Source organism: Plutella xylostella, chromosome 12 (genome assembly GCF_932276165.1).
Source record: "Plutella xylostella chromosome 12, ilPluXylo3.1, whole genome shotgun sequence".
NCBI classification, from domain to species: domain Eukaryota; kingdom Metazoa; phylum Arthropoda; class Insecta; order Lepidoptera; family Plutellidae; genus Plutella; species Plutella xylostella.
In genome coordinates this window covers 10,534,290-10,560,960 of record NC_063992.1, presented here as the reverse complement: position 1 = coordinate 10,560,960, position 26,671 = coordinate 10,534,290, and the positions used below count along the sequence as shown (strand labels likewise).

At 38.4% G+C, this 26,671-nt stretch overlaps 1 protein-coding gene across 1 annotated transcript; it reads left to right on the top strand.

The window, feature by feature from the left end:
* Positions 1-1,684: 1,684 nt before the first annotated feature.
* Positions 1,685-26,322, top strand: LOC105389019 (protein borderless). Its single transcript, XM_048624724.1, has 9 exons — positions 1,685-1,858; positions 16,376-16,607; positions 16,920-17,201; positions 18,060-18,250; positions 18,542-18,757; positions 19,019-19,247; positions 21,641-21,847; positions 25,426-25,650; positions 26,092-26,322. Exons 1-9 carry the CDS (start codon positions 1,685-1,687, stop codon positions 26,307-26,309), a joined length of 1,974 nt encoding a protein of 657 aa, XP_048480681.1. The 3' UTR covers positions 26,310-26,322.
* The last annotated feature ends 349 nt before the right edge of the window (positions 26,323-26,671 follow it).

Below are 26,671 nucleotides of genomic sequence, written 5' to 3'. Positions count from 1 at the left end.
CCTTCAAGACTTAACCTTACAATCATTACAAAACCTATCTAGATTGACTTTATTTACTGCTCACACATAACTTATTTATTACCATCACTGACTTCTTCATTCATCATCACTATCATACCGACACCAATAGAATATTATGCAATAACAAAACAAAATAAGAACTTACTTACTCTTTATGGTCTGGCCACGGTTTCATGTGGTCTGCAGAGCTAGAAGTACGACCTGGACCTTCGCTGCTGGGATCTAATTTCTCTACATCATACCTGTCATTCCGCTTCACCTTCTTCACTACGTAGGGACCTAGGTACTTAGGTTTCAATTTAAGACACACACCAAATTGAGTCCTCTTAATTGCCACCAAGTCTCCCTCCTTGTACTTGTGACTCTCCTTCCTACCTTTGTTGTAATTCCTCACGTTCTCCTCCTGAATCTTCAATATAGACTCTTTAGCAGCTAACCGTAAATCATCTCTCTCCTGCAAAAAACATGCTCTGGTCTCTTCTGAAATTAAATTACATAACTCTAAATCATCTTTGTTTTTCATCCTCGCTCCTATTAATAGCTCAAACGGCGTGGTGGCGATGCTGCGTTGATAAGTCGAATTGAGCGCCCTCCACACTCGGCTGACAAATTTGTGGGGATAAATAAAAAGTAGTATTTTAATGATGTATCACGTCGTTTAATTTATACCAAACTTAATCGTCTTTACGTCTTTACGTCTTTTCACACTCTGCTTTCACTCTATGCTCCTCTGTTATTCGTCGTCATGGATACTTCACCTTGCGTTCTGTTCCACTCCCACATAAATAGGTGTGGTATACCGCCTACATACATAGATAGAATAGGTACCCTATCCGTATTCAATCAAAGATCAACCACATGAAGACCTCGATAAATGTAGAAACATTTAGGTATATAAAATATATAGAGGTAACTACATCGGTATGCAGATAGACTAGATGTGAACTTCAAACTTATTACAACCCTCTTTCGGTCGTCGATAGTACCTAAGTGATACAGTACCCGTGGGTAGGTACCCACTGACTTAAGAAGGCAAAGAATATGCAGAACTTTTGAAGTGCTTAACAATTTGATTGGGCTTTTCCGGTTCGGCGTTAGTGTGATCCTGAGTATGAGACATTAGCTGCGCGGGAGTCTTGCATAAAACTTTGCATCTAATAAGCAATATTTTTATGATTATGATTCAAGACAAAAAGTGTCAACATAATTACAGGAGGCGCCAGCTAAAACTAACCTGCGTTCCTTCTTTTGCTGACTGGGTGTATTATTTAGTAACTTATTACATCATATCAGTGTGATATTATACTTTCATATCAATTGAACCGATTACCTACGCGGATACTTATGGAAATTTTACTATGCAACGTCAGAGACTCAAACTATCTACATAGCGAGGCTCCTGTAATCCTTACTTATAAGTGGTAGGTATTATTCTGGTTTAAGTGACCTAGCTACGTCACACCCTCACTCATTCCTACAAAATCTTCCAAACCTCCTCATCCAACTAATCCTAATGATAATAAGCCTACGCGAGGCGAGACATTACGCTTACAATCCTGAGGTTAACTCTATTACTCAGATCCCGCTCGATTGCGCAAGAGTCCAGTCGACAGCTCCATACCACCGCGCGACGTATAAAAAAAATTTTTTTTTCTGGATTACTATGTGGGTGCGATGTGTGGTGTCCAGTGTCGTGGCAGTGGTGGTGGGAGCCTCCTTGCTGCCTCTGGACGTGGAACGTCTGGAGGCGAGCGTGGGAGGGTTCGCGGTGCTCAACTGTCATCTGGACTTTCCGTTCGGAAACGAGATCCCGTACCATCTGCAGTGGGATAAGGATGTGAGTTTTTGGGTGTTTTGTTTTGTGGAGGTTCTGTGAGTAGTACCCACCTATATTTCTCTAGTATCTATACTTGCACACTTGCAGATAACTTTCAGACATCTCTGGTAGACAAACATTTCCTCAAGCATACCTATGTACCCACACAATGATTTAATGTACTTACCTAGGTACCAATATAAGCAGTTTGTAGTTTGTACTTAATGAGCTATAGGTATTTATAGAAAAACATAGATTAACTAATTAGTTATCTAATACTCACCCATGAAAAGTAATAGTAATAACACTCTGGCGAAAAGTGGGTGCAGCAATGCACCTCTGCCTACCCCGCAAGGGAGTACATTAGTACAAGGCGTGAGTGTGTGTGTGTGTGTGTGTGTGTGTGTGTGTGTGTGTGTGTGTGCGTGTGTGTGTGTGTGTGTGTGTGTGTGTGTGTGTGTGTGTGAAAAGTAATAGGTGGGTGGATTTCAACAAGTCCTAAAAAATCTTCATTTCCGTGGACTTTTTTATCTTTAGGTTTTTTATATTGAAAAAGCGCTTTTATTAAAGTTTTTGTTAATGTTAGTGTTCTTACTTAATGGCTATCAGATAAGTTAAAAACTTAACGAGATACAGATGATCAAAAATTTCGTGCCACGGCGATGACACATGCGTTCACGGAAATGAAATAAGCGTCCACGGCAATGAAAAAAACATCCACGGCAATGAAACTAACGTCCACGGCAATGAAAGAACTGTGCTATGGATATGAAAGAATCAATCCACTGCAATAAAAAAAAAACTGTGAGGGAAACGCAAACTTAGACAGATTATGTATGGTAGAAATATTTGGATAGATATTGAAACGAAAGAAAGAACGACAGTATGTATAAAATAATAAAGAATGTAGTATGGAATTCTTTAAGTAGTATTATGAGGTTCGTATTGCAACTTATAAAAACGAAATGTTTAATTTCACATTAATATCGTTCACAACATATAATTAACCTTACCTAGTATAACATCTATATTTTCATAAAGTATAATATTATACATGTTGCCAGTGATGACCTACGGTGCCGAGACGTGGTCTTTAGGCCTCTTAAATAGGCTCGGAGTCACCCAGCGAGCTATGGAAAGGGCTATGCTCGGAGTATCTCTACGTGATCGAATCAGAAATGAAGAGATCCGTAGAAGAACCAAAGTAACCGACATGGCCTATCGAGTCAAATGGCAGAAATGGCAGTGGGCCGGACACATTGCTTTAAGGATGGTCAGTGGAGCAGAAGAGTCCTCAAGTGGAGACCACGTACCGGCCGCGGGGAAGCACTGGATGCGGGCCGCCTCCGATCGGACAAGGTGGAAATCATTGGGGGAGGCCTATGTTCAGCAGTGGACGTCATATGGCTGAGATGATGATGATGATGATGATTATGATAATATTATACAGTATACGAACTGTTAATTTTAAAATATATTATGATGTGACATGATCTGTGCTGAATTACAAATCACCGAACAAACCACCAAAAGCACGAAAACCTAAAGATAGGTGCAGTTAGGTGCACATGTTCGTCAACAGCGAAGTGGGGCGCAGCATGTGCACTTAACCGCTCCTCCTCGCTTTCCTTGTTATCGCACCTATCTTAAGGTTTTGGTGCTAGGGGTTTTGATGGTGTTGTGGATGTTGATGGATTTTACACAGATTACGTGATATGATAGAATATTTTATGAGCTCTATGCTAAATGAAAGTATATTTTAATTGATATAATAATATGAAATGTATTTTATCATCATCACCCTATAATCATCCACTGCTGGACATATGTCTCTCCCAAGGAGCGCCACAACACTCGGTCCTCAGCCTTCCTAATCCAGCTACTAACGGCTACCTGCCTAAGCTTGCACATTTTGACAGCTATGTCGGTAACCTTAGTCCTGTGACGATAATAATACTTATTTTGTGATTGTTATTAATGATAAATTATACATTTAGTTTTTATACATCGCGATACGCGCCCGTTTTATCGAACTGCAAAAAAAGGTAATTTGACAAGTCCTGTAGGTAATTTCAGTGATCGGTATTATTAACTGTATTACAAAAGATGGTAAATATATTTTTATTTGCCTAATCGTACATACCATGGCGATGAAAACATGTCACGGAAATGAATAACCTGGCCACGGAAATGAATAACCTGGCCACGGAAATGAATAACCAGGCCACGGCAATGAATACATATTATTTTACAAGACATGGCGATGAAATTTTTTTCATTGCCGTGACTTTTTTTTCATTGCCATAGCAAATTTTGGCCACGGAAACCACGGAAATGAAAGCATGGCGATGAAAATCAAGCCATTAAATATAAATAACAAAAAATGAATTTACTATTCGAAGAAACAAACACTTTATAAGATGAATATTTTCAAAATGCTTTCTTTTGAATGCTTACTCAAGAAGACAAACTTAATTTTATAGAAGTTATATCTATCCACGGCGATGAAAGAAAAAATGTCCAGTGACCAAAAACAAATATAATTTTCACTATAGCGCGAAAACGTGGACACCTGTGTACCTCTTTCCACGTCGAGTAGTTAGGCAACACTTGTAAAAAACGATTAGCGCACCGAGGGGGGGACCCAAGTTCATAGATAAAACAATATCCTTGATCATGTTTAGGTCACGGCGATGAAATGTAGTTCTGGGACACATGAATTTTCACTTACCGTTCGTTATATTCTTTATTTATTTGAATAAATGTATTTCGTAACAATACTTTAACTATTAATGTATCAAATAAAACTAAGTTTAAATCTAAACACTCAATATTTTTTCATCAATGAAGAATAATACAAAACGAGATGACCTGAGGACAAACACGGCAATGAAAGATTTGGAGGTTTAATATTTTTTTGTAAAGTATCCATTAATCCTATTGATAAAATATTTAGTGCTTCATATAGATTACTATTCCACATAACCGGAAAAAAATATTAGAAAATTAGAACTTTGTTTTTTAGTACCGATTTCATTGATGCCACGCAAATTTTGGCCGCGGGAAATTCACCCAGGTAGGTACTTAAGTATAAAAAGACCATATAGAGACATATTATTATCGCTTTTAAACATAATTGCACCAACCCGAGGATGAAGCTCAGCCCAGCACCATGGTGTTTTAATTTTTATGACCACATGCATGATGGTTTAACTTTCTATGGTACCTACTTAATAAAAATACCTACTTTTTACCCTCCTCCTTCGGCAGTCAGGTAAAAAGACATAATATTGAGTGTTAATGGTGGAACTTTATGCACGTGAGTGTAATTATCATTGTGAGGGTAACTTCTGAAAATTGAGGGCATGCACTACTTAGATCACCTTAAAGAACACTAAGCCCTCCCTTTCGGGAATCCCTATGCACATGATAGAGGGACCTAAATAGTACTTACTTAGAATTACCTAGTAACTAGGTACCTAGGTAAGTAAGTGGGTACTTAAGTATTTAAGTTTACCTCATTTAAAAAACATATGGACAATTAAAAAATAATTATCACATATTAAGAATTAAGAGTTGTTAGGGTGTGTAATTGCCGAAAGTACCAGAATATTAAAACCCATGAATAAATTATACCAGTCCCGTTAAGTCCCGTAGCATCATGATATCAATGGTACAGTAAGTACATGCAGCCACATGTAACAAAACCGATCGAACAATCGACGCACGGGCGGATACCGGGCCATTATTTATAAAGGACAGCGGGACACAGGCCCGGCCACACTTTGTTGTTCAATTACCGACTTAATGACCTTCCATCGAGGGTTCCTAAGTACAGACCTTTCTGTGACGAGCTTCTTTCCCCACCAGAGATGAGTGACGACTGAGTTGAGAAATCTTCACCCAAAGATATATTTTCGATAGAGTACCGGGGTATTTAGTATATACGCATCTAGATAAATTTGCTGGCACCCGATATGATAAATAGTTTACACTAATGATAAAGTTTACAAACTCTAGTTTAAATTCATCAGAGATTCCGCGAGAGGCGCCACTTGTAAACTTTCATAGTTTTATGTAAAAATCTATCATACTTTCGTACTTACCTACAATAAGATTTACAAACTTTAATACCTAAAAGTCTTAGGGCTGTATAGGATCCCTATAAAATACCTATACAATAGATGTACCTAAGTAAAGTAGATAGATACCAACTATACCTTAAGTAGGTACCTTAGTTAAGTTACATACTTACGATTTTTTAATGAAATAGGTATACATATAAGTACTTGCAAAATAATACAAAACGGCTTAAGTCACACGTCTAATCTTTGAAATCAACGCCTCTTATGCAGAATGCTCTTCGTAATATAAACCATTTGAATGCGGTCACTTTACTTCACACCGTCGCTATCTGGATTATTGTGAAGCCCAAGTTCATCCAGCAACTTGTAATCGAGACTTCGATCTCTGAGATAGTGTATAGGAACAGGACAGGTACTTACCTTATAGGAACTCAGGTAGGTATTAATCAACAACGCACCGCACCCCGTGAAAGGGAAAAGAAGTTATCTCTACAGAAAAACTGATCGAGTGGAGTAATGTATATCTTGATTCAATACGATATGATACCTAAGAATTATGACTATCAAACTCAAATTTGGAGAGGAATTTCAGTTTCAGTGAAAAATATATGAGGTTAGAGGTAGATAAACTAACCTCACCGTCTTCCCGTGAGCGTATAACAAACATAAAGGAACTCTTTCGCAATATCTTTCGATAATACATATTCACAAAAAATCGCACTAGAGTTAGCTACAACCACAAAATTAATGAATAAGTATATCTATCTACTATATATACTTTTAACCTAACAGAGAATCCAGGCTCTCACAAAGATCTAGACCCTGAGATTGCTAGCCCTGACGAGTGGTGGTCAAGCAAATGGATCAGTAGGGCGCGCGATTCGCGTGGGAGTGTCATCTTCCACTTGCCTCACTTGAGGCCCACTCCACTCCAGTGCACTCTTCGCACGCTGCACCAGGCAATCAGGCGGCTCCTTGCAGCCTGACTATTCAGGACACTCGCCACATTGGTATGCGATTGGTAATTGTCATCGCAATTGTGTCTTATAGATGCATCGATGAATAGAGGTCGGTTGAGTTGAGTAAATGAGGAATTATAAAAATTTATAACAACGGCCATTTTGGCATGTCCCTCAACTTCTTTATTTATTTGCAGGGATTTCTTTCCTTATATTGGAAAAAAATGCCTTTTAACTGAAGATATAACTTATTGACTATATTTATAACTAAAATGTAATTAAATCCTGCTTAAACTGAATTTTACAAAAATATTTTAACAAGTCGTGACCCACGATTTTGCCCTGTCCCCAGCATAAAATGCAACTTTAAGCTCAATTTATTCAAAATTTTACTAAGTAGCCGAACTTTTGGAGTGGTTTTTACGGAAGATCTACTAAATAATTATCGTTTGACATCATTAAAAGTGCGAATAATAGCCCTTTGATATTTTTAAATCGAAAACAATTGCGGCCCTGATTTTGATACATCCGGAAATGTCGGTTTTGTTACCGCACTTTTTCCAAAAGCAAATTTACCAAATGCTTATTTTTCGGTTTTAAAATATGGCAATACTAAGATATTATAGAGATTGCCGGCTTAAAAAATTGAAAAAGGCCTCCGTGGTTTGCTCAGTGAGACTGTCTTTATTACCGGTCGAACTGTGACCAAATTTGTCGTCAGGTTTGTTACTACCGTAATAAATTATTTATTAACACATTTCTTTCGATAAATTAGTATTAAAAGGCATGGTTAATGCTAAACAAATTGTGGTATTTGGTTTATCACTGCTAGTAACTGAACGGCTAATATATTTTTTCAAAGGTTAGGTGGGCGTGTTTTGTTACTTCGGTTTTGTTACTGAGGGTACGGTAACATATAGATGGAATGAAAAAGTAACAAAATCGACAGGTTTACATGGCGACTTTAATAACGGAAGTCGGATTGCTATGACTGTTTATTTATTGTTTTTTTTTGTTATAAATGTGTTTTATCGAGCCATATAACCCAATTTAGAGTTAAACCTATTATGAAGATGTTTGAAGTGAATTTCATGTAAAATTGGGCCCATGTTTTAGATTCATCATGTTCAAATTTTGTGCTGGTGCCATGTAAACCAAGCCCAACAATTTTGTTACCGTCCGTTTTGTAGCTGTCCCTGCATTTTGTTCGAAGATTTTGTACTATTTTGTTTAAAACTCTTTACTTTTATAATTTAAGGTAACGGGTCCATATTCCGAGGTAAATAACAACATTTGAAAGTAAGTAAGAAAAATAAGCATTTGTAACCATCAATATTGATGTGAAATATTGTCTTCTGTAAGAATATACGTTAAATTTTATATTTCTTAACACAGATTCATTGATAACACATTAATTAAACTTAAAAAAATATAATTTATTACACATGTCGATTTGCCCTTATACCGAGGTAGGATTATGGTTTCTTCCATATACCGAGGTAGCCTGTTCCATATTCCGAGTTAGTCCTGTCAGTGGCTCCATGAGTGTGGCCATGAACATAAGGAAATTACAATCTAAAATATCGATATACTTTTTTAACCCTAAAGTACTCCAAATAAATTTAATTATTCTAAATAGTAGTTGAAAATAATGAAAAGAATTAAATACTCTCCATTTATATTGGTTTTCGTGATAATTTCTATTATTTATGTAACATTTTCATAATTCATTATTGCAACTGGTAACATTGGCTAGAAAAAATATTCATAATGCTTCTATGATGTTCTATGGACTTTTCCAAGCGATTAAAAAAAAATAGAGTAGAGATGGGGTAAATTGATGAAATAGTGACAGTAATCGAATATAATCGATTATTGAACTCGAATGATTTAAACATTTTTTACTATAGTTTTTATCTAAGTAAGGTCTAAAATTTTTCCACGATATTTTATGTTCTTACTTAAATGTTTAAAAGTTGATGATACGTAATAAAAGTAGATGTGTAAGGGATGAGGAAAAGTATCGAATACTTACAAAAGCCAAATACCTTATCAGTACTAATTTCCGATGAGTACCTAATGTATTTACCATAAACGAATATGATTATAATAAAAGTATCTACCTAGGAATCGATCCAGCATCGATTATTTTTTCATTCAAGCATAGGTCGGAAGTCTCGGAAGCAAGGAACATTGCACAAGGTACATCTCTATGGCGCATGCGCGCTGGACTGGAGGCGCGCCGGCGCCATGTTCAATTTTCCGCCGAAAAGTTTGCCGCTATTCTTTGAAAGTATTTTTGTTAAGTCTTTACATTAGAAAACAAACATCTTTTATTAAATTATTATGTTTGTATTTGCAATATGCAATTGGAAAATCGATAAGGTAAGCTTGTGTGCGAATTATTTTAGGAAATTACGTAAAATGGAAATATTTTTATGTTTTTATCAGTAATTTGGCATCAGTTTAGTTACTAACCTAGGTTTTTGTTCTAGCGTTTTCGTTTCTAAACTCACTAAGTTTTGTGAAAATGGGTACCAACTTATAAGGATAAGCTTAATTCTGTCAACTATCCATACAATTTACCTACTTACTTTATTTTTCAGTGACAACAACAAGAAAATGAAAAAATCAACCAGACCCCTAAACCAAACATGAAATGCAGTATACAGGACATTCATTTATCTGGGAATTTTGGGATAACAATATTACAACGGCCATCAGACCTCGAAGTAGAAGGATAATGGAAATAAAATACAGAAATGAAATTAGGCAATTGTGTATATAGGTGTTATAAAAACTCCACGGTCGTGTGTGTTATTTTATTCACCCAAATAAAGTATTACGTCTACAAATTTCTTTCTTTCTTCTTTTATAAAGAGTAATAAGTAGGTAGTATCTAGTAGTAGTTTCGTAAAGTCAGGCATATCTATCCACACCCCTTTTATATATAGGAAGAAAGTCGCTAATTCATCTTGATTTTATGGTTTGATGACGGCATCGGATGACACTGCGAAGGTGTGATGTAGTCATATTCCGATTTCCGAGGTACCTACCTATGTAAAATGTCATACTCCATGTTAGGGGTTCAGCAAGTATTTTAATAATCCATATTCCGAGTTATCAAATTATCGATTTAGAAACAACATAGATTTGTTACTCAAATCATACATAAAATATTGGTAAAATTATGTATCACTTACGTTAATAGCGATGAAATAACACTGTTTTTTATCATTTCAAATATACATACTAAGTTAAGGTTTTCTATGTAACCATGATTTTTGGGTCAACAATTATCGTGTTATATTAAGATTCCTAGAGGATATTTTGTACCGCCGAATTAGGTTATAAGCTTGTCACGTTCATCATTATTATTATGTAATCAAGCATATACTTCAAATGTTATTATTTGTAAAGTTATAAGCTAAAAATCATGACATAGTATTTTTCCTTATACCGAGGGTAACTCGGAGTTAGGAACAACGTATAAAAATCAGGCCCTTATACCGAGGTATTTTGTTTTTGAGTTTAAAGGGGTTAAATTAGTTTAAAAAGAGTTAAAATTTAAATTTAATGTAAGTATAAGAATATAATAAACTAAATATAAACTATTTACAAAGTTGAACGTCGTATAAATATTAAAAAACACAATTATTAAATATGGCTGGCCTTACGTAAGCCGGGTCGCGTTTGTATGAAAAACATGGCGGCGTCGCCCTCACGGCACATTACATGAGTTTTTAGTAATTTTAGGCAATTTTAAACATATTTACTACATCAAGTAGTTTCAGTTAAAGATAATGAACGATTAAATGTAATTTTAGAGTATCCAAACCTATTAAAATGAGTAATAATCATGAAAATAAATATAACTCGAAATAAGGACGCCATTTTGAATACCGCGATATATGGAACCGTTACCTTATTTGGTTCTAATTATTTAATATTATTTATTCCCCAACCTATGTAAAAGTTATTAATGTGTTGTTGTTTAAATTACGCCTCAGGCATTAAAAATAATTCTTGATTTGTTGACTGTGGTAACAAAACTGAGACATTATTGAATTTTTAACTGATTTCTAAAGAATATACGACTTTTTTCCCTTGATAATGTCATTTAAGAAGACTGTGGCTTTCCTTCAATACGTTAAATTTAAAGAATACCTAAAGTTTAATAAATTATTTAAGCCCCAAGAATGGTAACAAAACAGAAATTAATTCATACTAACCGCCACATTTTTTCATTTTATTAAATAAGTACTTATAATACCGTAATTACACAATAGATTTTAATAACTATAGATTATAGCGGTGTTATTTCATTTACTAGAAATATATTACAACGCCTAAAAATAAAAACATAACATTTTCATCCGTTGTTATAAATTTTTATAATTCCTCAAATAGGGTTTTTAGATTAGGAAGACTGATGGCTATGTGTTGTAGCGCTCCTCGGAGCAGCATTTTTGGTCTACTCAGTGTATACAAAATGTATAAGTGCCTACTTATTATGTAAGTATCATCGTTAATAATCATCTTCATGTCCTTTAATAGGGAATATGCGTAATTTTTTTTTATACTTTTATTGGATAGTTTTACATCACTTTATTATAGTAAAAAAAAATTCAACGCCAAAATAAGTAATTTAAGGTATTTTAAAGAAAGTTAAAAAATTACAACCATCACGACCACTTTGAAATTCCCGTCAGGATGGCGGGCTGTCGTGACGTCATAATCGTTTAATTTCACGGCTCAGAATAATGAGTCCCGTCAGTCGGCATAGATTTTTTACCTAATCAAGTAATCACAGAGTACTTTTGTATTTTCAACAAACCAATGTTGTCATGGTAACAAACGAAAAAGGAAGTGTATAAAGTGTGATCAGTGGCTGTTTTGTAATGGTAATAAAGTGTGACCAGTGGCTGTTTTGTAATGGGAGCTCGTAAATAGCTGCTAGTAGCTCTTTTGAAATGGGAGCGCGCAAACCAGAGGACCTTTGTACACAATATTACGCTATTATGGCAATATGAATATAAAGTAATATTTGTATTGTATGTAAGTACTTACTGTAACTTTGGTTCTCAGTAAGAGAGACTAGGGTTAGTGGGTCATTCTATTCTATTATCTGTGGGGGTGTAAGAACCTGCACCTGGCTCTCTTGAATGGAACCATTGTGCATATCTCAAAGGTCTAAACCCCCTTATCTAAACTATCGAATAAGAGTATAAAAATATATGCATATTCCCTAATATTTGGGCACACGGCTCTCGACTTTTCAATAGTCTTTGCTGTCCTTTTCCGCAGCTGACCACAGTTTACTCGTTCATACTGCGTAATAAATTTAATGTGTCCAGTTCTTCTGATTACGAGAATTCTTCCATAACTTAATTTAGAAAAAAATAACAACTTTTGAAATATACTAACGACTGCCATTATAACCTAAAAGTAGAAAGAGCAACTTGTGTCATGTTCATGTCATAATACTTACAATACAAATTTAATTTTATTGTGTTGCAATATGGAGCATATTTGAGTGGCTCGTTGACTAGCGAATGGCTGTTTACGCCTCATTACAATAGAACAACTAGTGGCAGCCCATACACTACCAACAAAAAATATAAAAAGTCCTAAACTTTGCAAACAAACAAGCATATCAAACAAGAAGTGGAGAGGTTATAGGAGGCTAGGATCTACTCGTATTGGAAGAATTTTTATGTGATCCATCGTATCTGATCACAACGAGCATCACAAATACTCGGTGACATTAACATTTCTTTGTTTACACTTGACATTTATTTAACTATACGCAAACGCAAAGAAGTTATTATTCTGAGATTGATATATAAAGAATTATGACGTCACATCCGCCCTAAGAAAATGGGTGACGTTTCTAGGAAGTTAGAATTTACCGAAGTTTTTTTGTACTTTTCAACTTTATTTACTTGCTCAAAAATAAATTATAATCAAAAATAATGATGGAGTCGTAGTTATGAAACAACAAAGTTTATTATAAATAATATTTGACCTTTATTTGAACCACTTGCATATTCCCTATTGTGGCCACTTTGGTTATTACTTTGTCTAAGCCCTCACGCCATAACTTTACTGAAGGCGTGCCTTGGGCCTGTAGGAAAAGTTTCAGATGGAATACCACTGACTGCCTTCTCTTCTCGTGAATATCACGCCCAGCGACCATGACATCCACAGAACGACAGTCACAGTACTCACAGTCCACCTGCATTAGTTTAAAATGACGCGCGCAGATTGAAGTGGCAGGAATGCAGTCATTTAGTTCAGTCTAGGGTTAAGAACTTTGTTTTGTACGGACGTACGGACACATAGTTCCAGGTTAATAGATTCAAGAGGTCTTTAACCATTTGGCTGACATACCATGTGTCATTCACTTGGCTGATGTAACTAGGTACCATACAGAGCTCAGTGGCGCATAAGTTTATGAATTGTGTATTACATTGACTGTCAACTGATGAGGTGTGCAACGAAACCAATTTACCACGCAGCAATGCACACAACGTATAAGTAGTTGTTCCCGTCTTTAATTAGGTAGGTCAAACCTAAGCAAACAAATAGATGCACCTACTCATTGCCAGATTCGTTAATCTAGATGTGGTGTCATTATTAGAATGATACCGCCGCTGCGTGGGCAATGTCTGCGCTATATTTCTTAGAGCACTTATCGGCTGCAACACGCAAGGGGCCGTGATTGCTTACAGGGAATTAGTTAGTGCACAAGTTGGAACCTAGGTACTATACATTATACAACCTAAGTAACCTAACCTAGTGGCCTGAAACAGTCTCATTTAATCCCAATCCTAGTCGCATGAATTTTGGATCTTTGTAGACACTTCTCATTACCCTACAGGCTAAACCCTGTGGATATTTAAAATAACTTGTGATGTAAGCTATCTTGACCTCACTGAAGAGCTACTCAGCAAACTCGAACGTCTCCAGAACTTGTGCATTCGATTCATTTTCGGATTGCGCAAATATGATCACATTTCTGAGTATCGAGCTCAATTACAGTGGCTTCCAATTCGCCTTCGCCGGAATACTCATATTCTCAACATATTGTACAGTGTTTTAAATAACCCGTCATCTCCCCAATACCTGAAGTGCAAGTTCTCATTTTTGTGTTCTCATTCTCAGGGTAGAGCATTGAGGTCGGTAGAAAACAAATTGTTGAGCATTCCTGTTCATAATTCCGCCTCATATAGCGATTCATTCGCTATGAAGGCAGCGTGCCTGTGGAACTCCTTGCCAGAGAGCGTGCGACAGTCACCATCGCTGGCAACTTTTAAAAAAAATGTGAAGAATCACTATTTTGAATCGTTAGGTTGGCAGATAAAATAATATATGTATATATATATATATTTTATAATATATATTATTTATAATTTAAAGTATATATGTATGCAGTTCTATTTTATATTTATAATTTATTATGATATTATTTATATTTATATTTGTAGTTTTGTCTCATGTTTGCTTTAATAATAGTTAGGTTTTATTATTTTTGTTAATTGTACCTACTTCAAATTTAATTAGTTAAAAGATTTAATTTTCTATTTCTCTTTCACCCAGTCGTAGGTTGGCTGGAAGAAATTGCTTTTTGGCAATAAGCCCGCCTTTGTATACGTCCTATATGTTTTAAATTTGTAATCTGTTTTGTATATTGTTTGTTTGTGTACAATAAAGCGTTTATAAATAAAAAACTTGATAGTGTTATAGTTAAGTACCTATGTTCTAGTACTTATCTATTTCAGTTCTTTCAAAAACAGTATTGCAGTCAGCTCAGCAGTAGGTACTTATAAGTAACTTCCTCTAGATATCATACACCTAAAAGTAGTTTAGTCAAAGAATCTCTCCAATTAATTAATATTCCACTGAGAGACAGTAACTTGGTACACTCGTCAAAAAGTCTCATCTACAGCTATTCTAGGCCGAGACCTTACACCTTAGAGTCTTCGATATAAGGGTGAAGTTACTATAATTAGCATGAGATAGCCCGGACAGGAAGCATGGACGGAATAATTAACCGGTCGCGAGTCGCGCGGTGAACTCTGACACACTCTCTGCAGATGATGGGGTTGGGTACAGTAGGGTTAACCTTTTCTGGATCTCGTGGGTTTTTCATCCAAATCACTAAGTAATATTATTGACAAGGTTAAGAGTCCTTTTATGCTGTAAGGATGCAGATATATCTACGTTTACGTAGATCTACGTAAGTATATAAAGTTTTTCCCCGCTAAGTAATACTCGGTTTAAATGGGCCCTATGGTCTGGTATCATCTTACTAGATACAAAAAGTTGATTTACTTTTAAATACATTTAAACATGGTTTAAGTCTTAAGTAGTTATCGTGAACTCCAAAGTAGATTCAAGGTAGGCAAAACCTATCCACGAAGACAAAATAATAAGATGATTAAATACCTAATCTATAGTAGTTAAATATAGTTAAGTACTTATACTTAACTACTATAACAATCTCCCGTGGCCTTCAGTACCCTCAGTCACTCAGTCACACCTAATTCAATAAGCTAGATACGCTCACAAATGGGGCGAGTGACAAATTAACACGGACTCATTTACGAATTACGGTGTCGAAAGAGGAAGCCAATGTCCTCAGCTGGATCCACGGGGACTTCCCGGCTGAGGAACGAATATTTGGAGGAAATTGTCCTCTTTGCTGGATTGCCGTTAACAGGAGTGCAGGGTTATAGTGCGGTATAATGCTTGCCTATGGTGCACAATGTTTGATGAAAGGAGCTTCCTTGACTGGTAGTAACTAATTCTTTGATAAAATAATCTACTTAGGGTGTCAACGACTGGCAAATACTATCTATCTGGTACGACTCTTTTAATTTTTTTTCGTAATTCCATCAATCCTTCAAATATGTCGTAGTCCAGCTAACTCTAAAAGCTCTTAAGATGATGTCCATGCATATTCCTACCCACTACCATCTACAATTTACAAAATAAATAAATTAGAAAGACATTGCTACTGAGAGGGGATCAGGTTTCAGTGGAGCCAACTGTACTACAACTATTAATTTGTCAGCTTCCGAGTGTTCTGAGTATAATTATGTACCAAGATTGACGGGGGCAAAAGTTTACTCAAAACATCTCTGGCAAATCTACGGAGATTTTTGGGAGCGCTTTCAGAGCCATACCACTTTTCGCCCACTTCTGTATTGTATAAGCATTATTTACACTTTTGAACACAAATAAAATTATACACTGTGGTGCAAAATTGGTACAAAATTGGTTCAGAATGACCCCCTAAGTCATCCCCTTTTTGCTTACTAAGAATCCATACCACTTTTGTAACACCTAGTCATTTAAAATAATCATTATCATCAACACCCTATGTCACCTCAGTGCAGGGTATAGGCCTCCTCCATGCTCCATCATGTTCATCATCATCAAGTTCCACGGTCATGTGATACATTTATAATAGATTCATTTATTTCCAGGGTGAGACAATATTCTCGTGGTACAGCAGCGACAGCGCGCCGCGGCTGGCGGACCGCTGGGGGGGCCGCGTGACCCGGCTGGGCGACGGGCGCCTGGGCCTAGGCAGGGGCTCCATCAACGTCTCAGCCGTCAGGGAGACCGACGCCGGCCTGTACCGCTGCCGAGTTACGTTCCCGAATAGGACCCCGCCGGCGAGGAATAACGGCACGTTTTATTATTTGGATGTTGATGGTGAGTTTCGGATTGTCTGGGTTTTAATTGGGGTATAGATCTGCCTAAAGATGTTTACTGAAGTTTAGATCAGTGGTTGGGTGCGCTAGTAGGTACTTTGTAAGACATCAGACGGCATCTTCTGTGTTATGATTTCAGTAGGTACATGTATAATTATCATCTATAATCTGATCTACCTAGTTACCTTATTACCACAAAGTATTTACCTGACCAGCAGGACCCAGAAAACAAAGCGATCCTAAAATAAATCCCCCAAACAATTGCATACTCGTGCCGCATAATCTAAACAAAACAACTCCAACAACATTCCAGGAAGCAATCTTATAGTCACACCTCCAATGAACTCAACTGTCTTGGAGGGGGAACGAGCTGAGTTCGAGTGTATGCCGAAGAATTTAGAGACCATAGTGCAGTGGTACAAGGATGGGACGCCTATCGGGGCGATTCCGGAGCTGGCGACGCGAGCTGAGCTGGTGGAGAACGGGAGTCTGGTCATCAGGAAGGCGGAGAGCACGGACCCCGGGGAGTACGAGTGTCATGTCCAGGATACAGACGGACAGGTGCAGAGCGCTAGCGCGTTTCTGGACGTGCAATGTAAGTTAAGATTCTATATCTGTCGGAAATATACTTAGGGGCCGTCCATTAATCACGTGAGGTCGTTTTTCTCATTTTTTGACCCCCCCCTCCCCCCTGGTGATATTTGGTGAGGTTTGGGACCAACCCCGCCCTCCCCCCCCTGGATCACGTGTATTTTTTTGGAAGTCTATGTAAAGGCAATAAAATTTTTGCACCGTCCAAAATATCGGTTCAGAAATACCAAATTTTTGACAAAAAATTAATACACGTGATGTCTAACGAGAACCCCCCCTCCCCCCTCGTGATGTTTCGTGAGGTTTTCAGTACCCCCTCCCCCCCCCCCTTTGAGCCTCACGTGATTAATGGACGGCCCCTTAGAGCAACATCATGTTTAACAGTGTTAAGATCCGTTACCTCCCTTTAGTATTTAATAGGTTGCAAAGAATGTAAAATATTATTTAATCATATGATGTGCCTCGCTCATAGTTTAGGTATTACAAAAAGGATAACGCGGTTCAATTTTCCAAATTGTTCATAGTCAAGGGGGCCCGTCGACCAGTCGCTGCAGACTGACCATCTAAATTACCAACAACAACGAACATCTATGAATGATTTAATGATCGCCAATCTTTGTTGGTCATTTTTTCATCGAAGATTCAATAATTGGCCAATTTTCGTAAAATAGATTCGCCTAGCCTTTGTTCTCAGGTTACATTGCGTTATTTTGAATGTCTTTTGACAAGATGAGGGGCCCAAAATACCACAGCTAATAGGTCTGGAACCCTAGGGGACAAACGGACAAACAAACTTCGAAGGACACCAACACACACAATGTTCAAGTACAAGTTTTAATTCCCTAACATCCCTTTTTTCCAGATAAAGCCAAAGTGGTGTACGCACCGAAAGAGCGGTACCTCCTGCACGGGCGCCCGGCGAGCCTGGACTGCCACTTCAGCGCCAACCCGCCGCTCACCAACCTGCGCTGGGAGAAGGATGGCTTCCTCTTCGACCCCTACAATGTGCAGGGAGTCTTCTACAGTCGGAACGGCAGTCTGCTGTTTAACGAGGTCATTATCTTAGCTTAGTTTGTGGCGACTATTAGGACATCGCATGGAGTTCAGAGGCGCGCAAGAGGCGCGGAGAGTAGGTAAAAAATTGGTTAGGTGGCCCGTGACAAGTTGGTTTGGGCTGGCCTTGGCTGGATTATCATTAGATCTTGTATAAAGTGGCTATTAAGTGTTTGCTAGGCTTATTAACATACTATGATTTGACCATGCATTTAAAAAAAATAGATATTGTAGGTAACCGTCAATGTTTATAATAGGTACCTACTTACTTTATCACTTATCACACCGCAGGTAGACGAATCCCACGAAGGCTCCTACTCGTGCACTCCCTACAACTCGCTGGGCTCCGAAGGCCCGTCTCCCCTGGTGAAGGTGCGAGTCCAGCGGCCCCCCACGCTCGCCATCCGCCCTCTGCCGCTGTACCTCACCAGGCTCGGAGCCAGCATCACGCTGCCGTGTGCCGCCGCCTACACTGATGAGAAGGCGCCCGCCATTGAGTGGGTTAGGGTGAGTTGGTGGTTGAGAGATGGAAATAGAAGCGTATGTGTGTGTGTGACGTATATGTATGCCTTGATTTAGTAAGAAAGGTGTCCAGCCTATACGAACACCTATACTTGTTCTTGAGAGATCCTAAACTTGCACAACAACTCTCAGAACCGATTGACGTTACCGTTGATCAAAAACATTGTGCTAAAAATAAGCTTACAAACCCTTGAACGAAACCCCCATAATGTGCACCACTAAATAAACTCCGTCTCCAATTTTCAGAAAGACGGTTCCGAGCTGGCTCCGGGCCGCTACTACCTGGACGGCGGCAACCTCACCATCTCGGACGTGGTGGTAGAAGACCGCGGCATCTACGTGTGCGAGCTCCGGAACGAGGCCAGCACCCTGCGGGCCGAGGCGGAGTTGTTGATAGAGAACGTGCCTCCGAGAGCTCCGTATAATCTGAGCGCTTTGCCGTCCGTGGACTCGATTCATCTGACTTGGGTGCCTGGTGAGATTCATCAATATCACTTTGCTAATACCAGAGAGTTAGATAGTGGTTCGATATAGATAGATAGATAGAATACGCTTTATTTGCACACCAACAAAGAATCATAATTATATAACAAATTGCAATTTAATTAGGGTACAAAAGGCGGTCTTATCATGATCTTTAGATATCAATATTTGATATCAATTTTAGATATCAATTTACTTGTATCATCATCAGGGGCGTATTTAAAGATTGCGCGCCCTGGGCTCCTGTAGTTTTCCGCCCCATCAAGGAATGAAAGAAAACAAAAAGAGCAGTCAGTCAGTGTAGTGTAGAGTACCTACCGACCTACATACTATGTATAAGAACATTGTGGTGATAGCTTTGCATAGATAATGATATCTTCCGAACAACAAAAAAGATTTTTCTGGATAGACGAGTACATTTTAGAATGTTTAGAAATAAACTTGTGCAGGGCGACTGAGTGAGGCAATTTTTTTTCTTTAGTTTTCTTTCAAAAAAATACCGAGGCGGAAAAAATAGACTATTCACCGGTTCAGAAAAGAACAAAGGCCAAAGTAACCAAAATACCTCGGAGTGACCCCGGATAGATCCCTCACGTACAAAACCACAAAATTCACTGCCAAAACACCAATAAGAAAGCCTAGCACTCTGCTTCTCAGCTGCTTAATTTGCCTGCCCCATATGGGCAAGATTCCCATTCCTCAGAGCCTGAAGACAAAAGTCTTCAACCAGTGCGTCCTGCCAGTGATGACGTATGGTGCAGAGACGTAGACACTGACGGTAGGACTGGATGGAGAGAGCTATGCTTGGAGTTTCTCTGATGGATCGTATCAGAAATGAGGTTATCCGCCGTCAGAGGACTAAGGTTACCGACATAGCTGTCAAAATATGCAAGCTGAAGTGGCAGTGGGCTGGTCATATCTGCCGAAGAACCGATAACCGTTGGGGTAGATGAGTTCCCGAGTGGAGACCACAAACAGGCAAATGCAGCGTGGGACGCCCTCCTGCCCGCTGGACTGATGACCTTAGGCGGGTAGCCGGTAGTGGTTGGATGAGGAGCGAGTGTTGTGGCCCTCCTTAGGAGAGGCCTATGTCCAGCAGTGGATGATTATTGGCTGAGATGATGATGATGTAGAATTGTCGATGGGCAAGATCCGCGCATGCTAGAGAAGTAGATTTTGCTCTTAACGACACAGTTCGTATAGTAACGGGATGCATCAAACCGACACCGCTCTACAAAGTCTACTCTCTGGCTGGGATATCACCCCCTAGCATACGGCGAAAAGTGGCATGTTCTGTTGAGAAAGCCAAACAAGAATGCAGACATCCACTTAACTCACATACTACCGCACCTTCCTTAACGGATGAAAAGCCACAAAACGCAAGGCTAAGGCCTGGGAGGAAAAACAGCCCCAGGATCCTCTCCTACCTCTTGAGGAACAACTTGCTCCCGGTTACAGTCTCCCCTGGCACATTTTGAAGACTCTAAATCAGAGCATCAGCAGAGCTAGGTTAGAGCAAGGACAATTTTTGCAAGTGGGGCTACACTGTTGGTACCAACCTATGCGACTGTGGTACCGCCCCCTGACTATGGAGCATTACTCTCCTGTCCCCTGTTCCCTTCCACCTGCACTCGAGAAGATTTACTCCAGGCCAACCAGAATGCTATCCAAGTTGCTTCTTTTTGGTCTGGACAAATTTAAAAAATCGCATGTTCACTGACACGAAAGAAGAAGAAGTGTAGAATACCTACCGACCTACATATAAGATAAGAACATAACATATAAGTATAAGAACATTGTGGTGATAGATTTGAGTAGATAATGATATCTTCCGAACAAAAAAAAGATTTTTGTGGATAGACGAGTACATTTTAGAACATTTAGAAATATACTAGTGCAGGGCGACTGAGTGAGGCAAAACTTTTTTTTCTTTAGATGTCCTTCAAAAATATACCGAGGCGGAAAAAAAAAGACTATTCCACCGGTTCAGAAAAGAACAAAGACCGGCTTTCATACTTTAAATCATATTTCTTTAGACATTAAATCAACACGTGGAAAGATGGCTCAGGGCCTTTCTAGGCATACGTCCTAAAAAAAATTATATGCTTTTTTAATCCTCCAACCTAAAGCCAAAGGGCGGCCTGCCGGCCGCCCTTCGCCGCCTGCCGCCCCGGGCTGTAGCCCTTTTAGCCCTAGGGTAAATACGCCCCTGATCATCATCAACGCCGGTCATGCACTTGACATAGTTAGGCATTTCCGAACCTTGTTGAGTTTTCTGCAGTAGCTACTGAACTTATACCAACTTCTTTTCAAACATTGGCCAAGTCTTCCCAACATCCCCAGTCAGCTACAACCTCAACCAAAACTTAACCCACCGTTTCACAGGCCACAAAGGTCTCGAGATAGACTATAACATATGGTACCGCGAGCGCGCCGTGCACGAGTGGCGCACAATGAAGATCCTGTCTCGTGACGTCACGGAGGCCACGCTGGTGAACCTGCGGCCCGGCACGGAGTACGAGCTCCGGGTGCTCTCGCAGGACCACCTGGGAGATGGGATGTTCAGCAAGTCACTGTTTGTTAGGACTTTAGGTTGGTATTACTGCTTTCTCATAGGTGTTATTCAAAATTCCACTTAGGTAATGAAAAAGCTCCATATTATTATGTCACTGGAACTTTTTGATTGATTGTGAGTACACTTGCTTCAGTCACGTTATGAAGACGCCTGAAGAAAAATAAGACCGTGCCTCGTTTTAGTTTTATCAACTAAGTTTTAAAATACCTAAAGATGTTCTAAAATGTATTTACCTTGCTTTAGTGGATTCTATAGTAAGCTATGCCCTTGACTGCTATGGTTTATCATTTAAAACTTATATTGATAAAATAGAAGCTCTTCAAATAAGATTTCTTAAACTTCTAGTTGACAAAAAAACACAGAGAAAATGCCAAAATGATTATAGTCAATTATTCAAAATTCTTAAAGTATTACCAGTCAGCCTTAAGCATAAATATTTATTAGCAATGAACAACCATGGCAGTACGGAGCATATAACACAGCACCAGCATGGTATAGGTACTAGGATGGTTACTCAGGGTAAATATGAAATACCTAGGGTTAATAACTTCTATGGAGGTCGGACCTTAACAAAACAATTACCTAAATTATTAAATGATCTACCTACTGAAATAAGGGATGAAACAAATAAGGCAAGATTCTCAAGATTGTTAAAAAAACATTTGTTAAGTAAAATATAGATACCTATTGTCTGATGTTTAAACAAGTTAATTTTATTGTTAAGCACTAAGTTTCTTAAAAATAGAATATAAGTTCAGTTCAGTTCAGTTCTTTATTGCCTTAAATTACATGTATATTGTTAGTCTTAGGTACAAGAATAAAAGTATCAATGTAATTTTACCGCTTTGGGTGTAGCACAAAATAACACAGTATGCATGAGAATATAAATAACAATTTAAGTAACCACAATTAACATTATAAATTACCATTGCCTTGCATTAACATTATAATTTAACATTACATTACATTGCATGAGAATAGAAATAACAATTTAAATAACCACAATTAACATTATAAATTAACATTGCCTATGATTTAATTACATATCATTCTTACAATTACTGTTTTAATAGCAAGATATGTTATCGATTATTAATAAAAATAATTTCAATTCTTAGAGATATAATAAAAAATAAATAAAAAATAATTAAAATCAATCATTATAAATCATTAAGTATATTGAATTCGCATTACGTTTATAATTTTTAACCATTAATTTTATTCAACTCATAAAATTCATTGAGGCTATATGGGCAATGTTGAAGCAGGTAGGTTTTTAATTTCCAAAAAAATTTTGTTCCCGTCAATGATTTGATATCCTCTGGTAGGCTATTAAAAGTTTTTATTGCCGCTATTTTGACCGTTCGAGAGTATGTAGAGGTCCTGGTCTGAGGCACCTCCAAATCAAATTTAAGCCTCTCGTTAAGTCGGTTGCTCGGGCCCTGGGGTCTTGGGGGGAACTTTGATGGGTATCGCTTCACCAATTTACACAGCTCGATTACGTATAGAGATGTGATGGTGTGGATATTTAATTTCTTAAATGATTCCCTACAAGACTCCCTATTTGATTTTAAACCATCCAGGATACGTATACAACGTTTTTGTAGAAGAAAAATAGTTCCAATGTGTACACTACCACCCCATACTGCCAGCCCATACAAAATCCTGGATTGGAAAAAAGCAAAGTAACTCTCGAGGCAAGCTTTGCTTGTGGAGATGTAGGACAGTGATCTTAGTGCGTAACAAAAGCTGCTTAATCGACTTTCAAGCATTTCGATGTGTTTCTTCCAGTTTAAGTATTCATCTACATAGATGCCTAGAAATTTTGTGTGAGGAACACTTTCAATAATTGAGTCACTATAATTTATCACAAGGTCATTTTTGGGTGTGTTATAGTTCCTGAAGTGGAGCATTTTAGTTTTATTTACATTTGTACTTAAATTTAATTGTTTAAACCAGGTTATTATATTTTGAATTGACTCTGAAGTGACAGTTGCCCTATTGATTACGGTGTCTTTATCAAATTTGAAAAAGACTGAAACATCATCAGCGAACATAATAATTTTTTCATTGATAATATTGGGAAGGTGGTTTACATACAATAGGAAAAGTAACGGTCCCAGTATGCTTCCCTGAGGCACGCCTCTTCTGACAACCAATACTTCCGACTCCATGTTGACCATTGTATGTTTTTGATTTATGACAGGCAAAAGTACGCTTTGCTCTCTGTCTTGAAGGTATGACCTAAACCAATCATTTACAGTGCCCCGAATCCCATACCTATCCAAAATATCTAGAAGAGTTTCATGGTCAACATGATCAAAGGCCTTTGAGAGATCTAGCAGAACTGTAGAGATGATCTGTCGATGGTCCAGAGCTTCTGCGACAAAGTCGGCCATGTCGAAGATCGCATCATTTGTGGATACGCCCTTCTGGAAACCGAATTGTTCCCTCGCAAGTACGTTATTCGACACTAAAAAGGACCGTAACCTGCTTATCATGATCTTTTCAAAAATTTTTGAAAGCGTCACCAGCAATGATATTGGTCGGTAGTTGTTAACGTCTAATTTGTCATCTTTTTTATGTATAGGTTTAATGTGTGCTTTTTTAAGACGAGCTGGGAATTTTCCTTGAGATAGTGACAAGTTTATCAAGAACATCAAGGGACCAGAAATTGCTTCAGATATGAACTTGATTACGCTGGTTGGAATGTTGTCATAGCCACAAGATTTCTTATTTTTTAATGAATGTATCGTTTTATGTAATTCTTCCAATGTCGTCGGTCTAGAAAACATCGTGTTAGAACTGTGTGTAGGTCGATTTATTTGATCGCTATCGTCTGTACCTGAACCAATTTTTGCTTCACCTGCGTTATTGTTAAAGAAATTATTGAACAGGTCAGGAGCACCGGTATCAGATAAAAGCTTTTTATTTCCATCTGTTAGTCCTATGTAGCTATTTACTTCTATCTGTTTAGTGCCTTTGACGTGCTGATTTATTAAGTTCCAGGTAGCTTTTACCTTATCATCAGATTTCATAATTTTATTTTCATTGAATGTCCTTTTAGAATAAGATATAACCCTATTAAGAATTGAACAGAATAGGTTGTATCGTTTAATTAAGTCTGAGTTTTTAGTTGTTTTCAATTCAATGAACAATTTTCTTTTCGTGTCGCATGACTTTTTTATACCTGGAGTGATCCAGCCACGATCATTTCGTGTATTTCCAGTTCGGACTCTGATCTCTGGACAGTAAGCATTAAATGCGTTGATTAAGATATCGTGAAAAACGTTGAATGCTGTGTCACAATCTAACGTATATAATTAGTTTATTAAGAGTGAAGTCTGAATCCACAGACAAACCAGTAAACTGGTTTTGTGGGTCATTGTCAATTGTAATGTGTTTTTATGATTACATTGAAACAAAACAAACTTGTTACCCAATTTCAAATAAGTAGGTCCATAAGTTTCAAAGGTAGGTACAAAGTCATACATATAGGCATACTGATCACTTATAAAAAATATGTAAGTATAAACTTCTTTTAGACAACCGTGACCCAATAACATAGTTACCAAAACACACACAACCCTTACAGACACAGAGATCGTGGGCGCAGAAGAAGCGTTCCACGCGGTGCCCGTGACGCAGGCACCAGGAGCCCAGGACGAGCTGGAGGTCTCCGTGCGATTGATCGACGAGGGCGCGCTCGTGCGCTGGGACCGAGACCCCATGGACGAGTCCAGGTGCACTATCAGGTGCTATGCTGGCGCTGACAGGAGATTGGTGGCTACCAAGTCTACGGTGGAGAATTACATGCTGAGTAAGTTTTGGTATTAGTCCTTTTTTGAACAGTGTGAGGAAATTATATAATGGAACGTGTTTAGCTTTACCAGCAGAGCTGATGCCCTCAAGTTCAATTATTATTCTTCTCCTATTCGTCATAAAGGTTGGCTGAAATAAATAGCTTGTCCATCATTGACCCTAGCTAGCCCGTGAGACTGACGATTGACGATTTTACATGTGGTGGAATCAGGAAAGCTAAAAGCCTAAAGTCGTGGCGCTCCTTAGGAAAAGGGAATTGTTTCTATAGAAAATGATATTTTTTCGTGAAATTTTAAAACTTGTAGCACAAAAGTTCTTCAGAATGACCCCATGAGTCACCCCTTTCGGCTTAGTCACCCTTTTTGCAACACCCTGTATATGTATCACTGTTTCCCAGTGATCGATTGTTGATTGACAAACCAAACCCTCCTCCCTTCAGTTCCAGAGGTAGAGGACGGCGAGCGCTACTGGCTGCGCGTGGAGTGCGTCTCCGGAGGCTCCGGGGTGGCCTCTATCCACGTGCCGGAGTACGGGCGGCTGAAGGCCGTGGCTGTGGGCTGCGCGGTCGCCGCGCTGCTGCTGGCTGTTCTGGCCGTCGTGTTGTACCTCGCCCGGGACCGGGTGTGCCCGCCAAGACGCGACAAGAGAAGACATTAGGAGCGTAGTTGCGTAAGGCGGTTCTTAATAGTATGTGGATTTGATCACGCACGCGGGATTGCCCCGCACGCTTCATAAATGTATTCATTGTAACGCGTAGAATAAGCTCGCGAGGCGCGGGAAAATGAAGTGCAATCCAGCGTGCGTGATCAAATCCGGATGCTGTTGAAAACAGCCTTAGGTTGGATTTTCACTTGTGTGAGGGCTTGGGTATGCTATGCTTGCAGTATTCAGTTCATTGTTTTAGGATCTAAGAAAAACAGACAATTTATAAATGTATTGTATTGTTTTGAACTTTTAGAAATCAATCCATTCTCACACTTGTTAAAATTTAATCTAAGAAACATCGGCTAAGTTAAAAT